The sequence below is a fragment of the Coregonus clupeaformis genome, chromosome 31, assembly GCF_020615455.1.
Source record: "Coregonus clupeaformis isolate EN_2021a chromosome 31, ASM2061545v1, whole genome shotgun sequence".
Taxonomy (NCBI): domain Eukaryota; kingdom Metazoa; phylum Chordata; class Actinopteri; order Salmoniformes; family Salmonidae; genus Coregonus; species Coregonus clupeaformis.
Window position 1 is genome coordinate 29,823,843 of NC_059222.1, and position 8,587 is coordinate 29,832,429.

General features: G+C 43.4%; 1 protein-coding gene across 1 annotated transcript; it reads right to left on the minus strand.

Annotated features, from left to right (window-relative positions):
* Positions 1 to 712: 712 nt before the first annotated feature.
* dhrs7cb (dehydrogenase/reductase (SDR family) member 7Cb) lies at positions 713 to 4,730 on the minus strand. The gene is made up of 7 exons (XM_041859395.2): positions 4,575 to 4,730; positions 3,289 to 3,445; positions 2,934 to 3,046; positions 2,186 to 2,396; positions 2,012 to 2,104; positions 1,613 to 1,768; positions 713 to 1,319 (listed from the first exon to the last, which is right to left on the minus strand). The coding sequence occupies exons 2-7, from the start codon at positions 3,440 to 3,442 to the stop codon at positions 1,135 to 1,137; spliced, it is 912 nt and encodes a 303-aa protein (XP_041715329.1). The 5' UTR covers positions 3,443 to 3,445; positions 4,575 to 4,730; the 3' UTR covers positions 713 to 1,134.
* Positions 4,731 to 8,587: the final 3,857 nt, after the last annotated feature.

Here is an 8,587-nt window from a genome sequence, read left to right on the forward strand (position 1 = left end):
TCAGCTCCTTTGTCTCGCTCACATTGAGGGAGAGGTTGTTGTCCTAGCACCACACTGCCAGGTCTCTGACCTCCTCCCTATAGGCTGTCTCATCGTTGTCGGTGATCAGGCCGACCACTGTTGTGTCGTAAGCAAACTGAATGATGGTGTTGGAGTCGTATTTGGCCATGCAGTCATGGGTGAACAGGGAGTACAGGAGGGGACTAAGCACGCACCCCTGAGGGGCCCCAGTGTTGAGGATCAGCGTGGCAGATGTGTTGATGCCTACCCTTACCTCATGGGGGCGGCCCGTTAGGAAGTTCAGGATCCAGTTGCAGAGGAAGGTGTTTAGTCCCAGGGTCCTTAGCTTAGTGATGAGCTTTGTGGGCACTATGGTGTTGAACGTTGAGCTGTAGTCAATGAACAGCATTTTCACATTGGTGTTCCTTTTGTCCAGGTAGGAAAGGGCAGTGTGGAGTGCGATTGAGATTGCGTCATCTGTGGATCTGTTGGGGCGGTCCTGGGGACCTGTCTCTCTGACTCCTGCATTTACATGACAATATCACAGGGAGGGCTCATCATAGAAATAGTAATCACAGGGATCTGTGTGTGTGTGAGTGAATGAGTGAGTGAGTGAATGTGTGATGCATATCAATACCAAGTATGTCTTACTACTAGACATTCATGTCATATCCAATAGCAATAAAATATTGTAAAAATCACAGACAAATAATGTAATTCACATGGACAAGTGTATTGGTCAAATGAAAAGACAACATTAACAATCACCCCCAAAACTACATATGAGGCCATATATTATAACTATGGTTAGGCTAAACATTGAAATATCCAATAGAAACAACAATGTTTAAAGTGCGAGCAAAAGTTAATTTTGATAGTGGTGGGTGGTGTAACTTTGGGATCCTTTCTGCACAGCCATGACATGAGAATACAAGAACAGTGAACTGCTTCCATCTACAGGACCCAAGGCACACTGAAATGACATCAGAGGCCATGTCCATGTAGACTATAGGCTTCTAAATTGCCCCTGATGGGTTAGATTTCATTGCATTGCATTATGCCATAATACACTATACATTCTATTGTCCTTCTTTAATTGTCTCTGTTCTCTTCTTCTCTCTTCCCTTCCTTCTACTACATCTGTTCTGCCATGGCAGAGTCCTTCACTCCAGCAGCAACCACGGCAAAGAAGAAAGAGGGAAAGAAGGAGCGGAGGTAGAGAGCGACCCTGGGGATGGGATGGGCCAGCAAAACCTCTTTCTTCTTCCTGCTCACCGTTCGCACGATCTCATTGGCCAGATCGGCCGGGCACACGCCAACTGAAGAGAGAAGGAGCAAGACAGGAGCTAGCATAACATAACAGGGTCCAACTGAAGACCTCAGAATTATCATAATGAATATGCTTCGTTTTTTTCTCGGCATATATGGTATATTGCCTAATGATTTAGTCTGAAAATCATTATAGACTCAAGTCTATGAATGTGTATATGTGTCAGTCTGTACTCATATACTGCCGCCACAGTTTTCTTTGGAAACCATTAGGTGTATATGCATGTGTTTGCAGACACTAGACAGAGAGAGCTGTATGTACAGTATGTGTGTATGTACTCACATGTGGGCAGGCCCTTCTGAGGTTTAGCGGGGGTGGTGGAGGGGGGAGCTGCGTTGATGAAGGTGTGGCTGATAGTGCTTACTATTATCCCATACTCCTCCACCTCCGCTCGCAGGCAGTCAAAGAACGCCTGCACCGCATGCTTTGAGGCAGAGTCTGAAATAACACCCGCACACACACACACACACATAAACAGGATGCGACTCACCCATTGCTGAGGCTCATTCCATACATTGCAGAAGAGATACTGTGCCTAATCATTATCTTGAACTGTACTGTTCAGGAATCCTGTGCACCAGACTGTGAGAACTACAAGTCCCTCTTAAGAAAGTGCAAAAGGTTTTTCATCTCATAGAAAGCGTGTGGAATGCAACAGGGGAATGTGTAATGCATCCATACAGGAGGTTCTGAAGGGGATAGCCAGTCTGCCCTGGATGCTGTTGACCAATAGAATGTGACCAGACCTCCTAGACATCATAGCTGGAAGGACACCTGCAACATCAATCAATCAATAACTGAAACAATCACCTGCAACACACAATGTGTTTTCCTCCTGTGAAAAGTCCTTCATACCTTTGGCCAAGGTGCTGGGTCCAAAGTAGTTGATGTCCATGATGTTCCTGTCCAGCTCCAGTGAGACAGTGTGTACGGGGGCCTTCAGCTTCATGCTGCTGTTACACACCAGGATATCCACACAGCCGTAGCACTCCACCACCTCATTCACCACCTCAGGCATACTGTCCATGTCACTGAAGTCCAGCAGCACCAGCTTGGGAGGGAACGTCTGAGCAGAGGAGAGAGGGATGCAAAAGAAAAGGACATATGGATGAGAGAAGGAAGGACAGGAGAGGGATTTTATACTGTTACGTAGACTTTTACAGTAAGTAATATAATAGCAACATGGGTGTGAAGGTCTGAAGACAGCCAGCACTAAAGTATGTAGTTGTGCTTGAAAGAAAGGATGATTTAATCGCTAACTCTAACTTTAACCTCCTCTTACACATTTACCTTTTACCCTAACACTCCAAATAGCTTATGTCTTTGCTCATCATCATATCGCCCTTTTCTAGTGTTCATGTTGATGACATCTGTTATTTTTCCATGAACACACCACTGCTCTGCCCTGTGCAGGAGAGATACCCAGAGGACAGTGCACTGTCAGATGGGATATCCTGCCATTGTCTGCCACCAGAAGAGGAAGCAGGAGCGGTAACTGGCGAGATAGAGACAACAGGCGAGCACAAAACTATGATAAGAACTTTAACTGGAACTCTCCTTTTGCTCAAGGCCACCAAGGAGGGCCCCTATTAGTGTTACTCACCACTCTGGGGTCAGCCCCACTGGTCAATGTGTCGTACAGAGACTCCATCTTGTCCCAGCTGGCCCCACACAGAATCAGCCTGGCACCACCCTTATGGAAGTGACGAGCACACTCTGGAAAGGGAGAGAGGAACGGGAGAGAAAGAGAGAGGGATGGATTTAGTCAACTGTGGTATTTACCCAGTCCTCTGTTTCAGCATTGAACAACATTACATTGTTGGCTATACTTGATCAAAGCATTAATAGACTGTTATTCTTCCCAGGCTATTTTTGAATGGTGATGCATTTATACAGTCCATTCAAATATCCCCATTTGAATTGAGATTGAATTACGAATAAGAATATCAAATCCTCACCACTTCCCACTCCTGACACAGCATCAGTGATGACCACCACTTTGTTCTTGACCATGGACTTGGACATGTACTGGATGATCTCGTTGTAGATGTAGTAGATCCCAGCAGCCACCACGATCAGCATGGGCAGCACCATCACAGTGGGGAGCGCCATCTTCTGCAGGAGAGAGAGTGAGAGAGAGAGAGGGGAGAAGGAGAGAGAGAGAGAGAGAGAGAGAGGCCATCAGTAAATTGTGTATTTCAGTCTGTGATGTGGTTTGTGATGTACGATATTTTAAGTTCTGATCATGTTTCTGTATCAATGACAAACAGAAATCATATCTCAACATAATGTTATCAAATAACAAAATATTTCAACTGTAGTAAATGCAGTGTAACAAGATTTATACATTTGAAGAATGAACCTGGGGCTATGGAAGAATACTGGTGTTGCCCAGATCAGGTGTCTACCACAGGACAACATTCAACACCTCTCTTCCTATATCCACGTAAAGATGACATCAGAGAAATGTGAGGGAGTCATATTGGTTTGACGCTGAACCCTTCCCGAGGATAGCTGTGCCCACTTCCAAACCCACCACAAGCCCCAAGGCCTAGGCTCTTGGTATAGATCTACAAGGATTGGAACGGTGCAAGCATATGGCGAAGACACCAATTAACCCCCTAGAGAGCAAACACTTCTACTTTACTCCTCAAACTGACAATATAACTAAAGTATAGCCACAATCATGTAAAGTAGCTGTAGACAAAAGACAATACACACAACATTTCCACCCTCTAATGTATGTATATCCCTGTCTATCCCCTGTGCATGTGAGCATTCAGGGTTTTGCAGGGTGAGTCTGGTAGCACTGCTGACACACTGGCCATATATAGAGTGTCTGAGGAAGACAGCTAAATATACTCTGGGCCAGACCAACCTGCCTGTCGCCACTAAATGCCTTGCGCTGTGTCACCTCCAGGATAGTCACTGGATACCCCATGGAAGCAAATGGGGACATAAACATAGCCTACTGTAGGCAATGTATGACCTTACCCGCCCTATACAATAAGAAATATAACTTATCATGACACCAATTCTCATAAACAAAAGGGATATTTGTGCTCTGTATGCAGGCACCACAGGCACACAACAGCACAGCCAAGGCATGGGTAGGTTGACACAAGACCTAGGGATCTGTCTGTGTTATCACCTGGTTAACACATAGACGGCTACAGCACACACACACAAACACATACAAATACACACACACGCCTGTAATCTGGGTTATTCTCGGATCACTTACAGCGTGCGTAAGGAGCTAATCTTCTGTTGTTCTCCAGGTTCAGTTGGGTAACTGAGATTGATCCCTTCTCTCTCCCTCTCAATGCCTCTATCCCTCCGTCCATTCACACAACTCCCCCTCTGTGTGTTTCTGCCGGACCCACTGCTTAGGTGTGGGAGTGGGTTGCTTATAATAGCATGTGGCGGACTCAGCCATTAATACTCCTATGTGGTACCCATAGTATCTTAGACATGCCACAATGTTGCCAAAACGAATGGGGACAAATGGTGTGTTCCCCCTCCAATACACTTAAAATAGGACCCTGGTGCACTGACTGTGGCAAAGCTACAGATTAATATAACAAAACAGAATAGAGAGCAATGTGTAGTCATTCAGCAGGTTAGGATTAGGTTACATAAAGGTTACATGTGTGCTAAATTAATGGCACTTACAATTAAGGTTTGTATCTTAAAATGGTTCAATATTTGTAAGTGTATTAACAGAGTTAATACACTTTAAAATAATGAGCCATGTTATCAGAATGTAAAATATGAATGTTCTAGACACGTTTCATGGGAACGCTGCAAGATTGTTATATATATATTTTTTAATGCCTTGTCTCATGCTAATGGATTTCATGCTTTAGGCTAACCTGTTTTCCAATAGGCTATCGTAAAGCCTATGTCAGCTATGTTGTTACCCCCTGCTTAACCATTTCCTTGTGGAAATGCTCCCATTATTCTGAGTTAATCGAGGAGAAAGAGAATTGTAGTCAAATGCAAACTCTGCAAAGGCACCATTGATCTCTTCGTCCAGAAACACAACATCAAACCTGAAAAAGCATCTGGAGGTCATGCACAAAAGCACAAAGCTGTTAGCCAATGTTCCAGAAATGCGTGAAAGAGGAGAAATCTATACTCATTGTGAAACAAACTATATTTCCAAGTGTTCTAATGAAATGTCATTCCAGGGTTTTTCATTATTTTTACTATTTTCTACATTGTAGAATAATAGTGAAAACATCAAAACTATGAAATAACACATATGGAATCATGTAGTAACCAAAGAAGTGTTAAACAAATGAAAATATATTTTATATTTGAGATTCATCAAAGTAGCCACCCTTTGCCTTGATGACAGCTTTGCACACTCTTGGCATTATCTCAACCAGCTTCATGAGGTAGTCACCTGCAATGCATTTCAATTAACAGGTGTGCCTTGTTAAAAGTTAATTTGTGGAATTTATTTCCTTCTTAATGTGTTTGAGCCAATCAGTTGTGTTATGACAAGGTAGGGTTGGTATACAGAAGATAGCCCTATTTGGTAAAAGACCAAGTCCATATTATGGCAAGAACAGCTCAAATAAGCAAAGAGAAATTACAGTCCATCATTACTTTAAAACATGAAGGTTAGTCAACGTGGACATTTTCTTCAAGTGCAGTCGCAAAAAACATCAAGCGCTATGATGAAACTGGCTCTCATGAGGACCGCCACAGGAAAGGAAGACCCAAAGTTACCTCTGCTGTAGAGGATAAGTTCATTAACGTTAACTGCACCTCAGATTGCAGCCCAAATAAATGCTTCACAGAGTTCAAGTAACAGACACATCTCAACATCAACTGTTCAGAGGAGACTGCGTGAATCAGGCCTTCATGGTCGAATTGCTGCAAAGAAACCATTACTAAAGGACACCAATAATAAGAAGAGACTTGCTTGGACCAAGAAACATGAGCAATGGACATTAGACCGGTGGAAATCTGTCCTTTGGTCTGATCAGTCCAAATTTGAGATTTTTGGTTCCAACCGCTGTGTCTTTGTGAGACACAGAGTAGGTGAACGGATGATCTCTGCATGTGTGGTTCCCACCGTGAAGCATGGAGGAGGAGGTGTGATGGTGTGGGGGTGCTTTGCTGGTGACACTGTCAGTAATTTATTTAGAATTCAAGGCACACTTAACCAGCATGGCTACCACAGCGTTTCTGCCGGACCCACTGCTTAGGTGTGGGAGCGGGTTGCTTATAATAGCATGTGGCGGACTCAGCCATTAATACTCCTCTGTGGTACCCATAGTATCTTAGACATGCCACACTGTTGCCAAACCGAATGGGGACAAATGGTGTGTTCCCCCCTCCAATATATTTAAAATAGAACCCTGGTGCACTGACTGTGGCAAAGCTAAAGATTAATATAACAAAACAGAATAGAGAGCAATGTGTAGTCATTCAGCAGGTTAGGATTACAGTGGGGGAAAAAAGTATTTAGTCAGCCACCAATTGTGCAAGTTCTCCCACTTAAAAAGATGAGAGAGGCCTGTAATTTTCATCATAGGTACACGTCAACTATGACAGACAAATTGAGAAACAAAAATCCAGAAAATCACATTGTAGGATTTTTAATGAATTTATTTGCAAATTATGGTGGAAAATAAGTATTTGGTCACCTACAAACAAGCAAGATTTCTGGCTCTCACAGACCTGTAACTTCTTCTTTAAGAGGCTCCTCTGTCCTCCACTCGTTACCTGTATTAATGGCACCTGTTTGAACTTGTTATCAGTATAAAAGACACCTGTCCACAACCTCAAACAGTCACACTCCAAACTCCACTATGGCCAAGACCAAAGAGCTGTCAAAGGACACCAGAAACAAAATTGTAGACCTGCACCAGGCTGCGAAGACTGAATCTGCAATAGGTAAGCAGCTTGGTTTGAAGAAATCAACTGTGGGAGCAATTATTAGGAAATGGAAGACATACAAGACCACTGATAATCTCCCTCGATCTGGGGCTCCACGCAAGATCTCACCCCGTGGGGTCAAAATGATCACAAGAACGGTGAGCAAAAATCCCAGAACCACACGGGGGACCTAGTGAATGACCTGCAGAGAGCTGGGACCAAAGTAACAAAGCCTACCATCAGTAACACACTACGCCGCCAGGGACTCAAATCCTGCAGTGCCAGGCGTGTCCCCCTGCTTAAGCCAGTACATGTCCAGGCCCGTCTGAAGTTTGCTAGAGTGCATTTGGATGATCCAGAAGAGGATTGGGAGAATGTCATATGGTCAGATGAAACCAAAATATAACTTTTTTGGTAAAAACTCAACTCGTCGTGTTTGGAGGACAAAGAATGCTGAGTTGCATCCAAAGAACACCATACCTACTGTGAAGCATGGGGGTGGAAACATCATGCTTTGCGGCTGTTTTTCTGCAAAAGGGACCAGGACGACTGATCCATGTAAAGGAAAGAATGAATGGGGCCATGTATCGTGAGATTTTTGAGTGAAAACCTCCTTCCATCAGCAAGGGCATTGAAGATGAAACGTGGCTGGGTCTTTCAGCATGACAATGATCCCAAACACACTGCCCGGGCAACGAAGGAGTGGCTTCATAAGAAGCATTTCAAGGTCCTGGAGTGGCCTAGCCAGTCTCCAGATCTCAACCCCATAGAAAATCTTTGGAGGGAGTTGAAAGTCTGTGTTGCCCAGCGACAGCCCCAAAACATCACTGCTCTACAGGAGATCTGCACGGAGGAATGGGCCAAAATACCAGCAACAGTGTGTGAAAACCTTGTGAATATTTACAGAAAATGTTTGACCGGTGTCATTGCCAACAAAGGGTATATAACAAAGTATTGAGAAACTTTTGTTATTGACCAAATACTTATTTTCCACCATAATTTGCAAATAAATTCATTAAAAATCCTACAATGTGATTTTCTGGATTTTTTTTCTCATTTTGTCTGTCATAGTTGACATGTACCTATGATGAAAATTACAGGCCTCTCTCATCTTTTTAAGTGGGAGAACTTGCACAATTGGTGGCTGACTAAATACTTTTTTCCCCCACTGTAGGTTACATAAAGGTTATATGTGTGCTAAATTCAAATCAAATCAAAGCACATTTTATTGGCTACATGCGCCGAATAAAACAGGTGTAGACATAACAGTGAAATGCTTACTTACAGCCCTTAACCAACAATGCATTTCTTTTTCTTTTTTTTGTAAAATAAAACAACTACAAAAAAGTGTTGAGAAAAAAA

Excerpts from the sequence above, each read along its gene's own strand:
- dhrs7cb (XM_041859395.2), bottom strand. The coding sequence starts at position 3,442 with ATGGCGCTCCCCACTGTGATGGTGCTGCCCATGCTGATCGTGGTGGCT. Across the intron at positions 3,047-3,288 it reads TGTGTCAGGAGTGGGAAGTG|AGTGTGCTCGTCACTTCCAT; the intron begins GTGAGGATTTGA and ends CTCCCTTTCCAG. Across the intron at positions 1,769-2,011 it reads TATCCCCTTCAGAACCTCCT|ACTCTGCCTCAAAGCATGCG; the intron begins GTATGGATGCAT and ends GTGTTATTTCAG.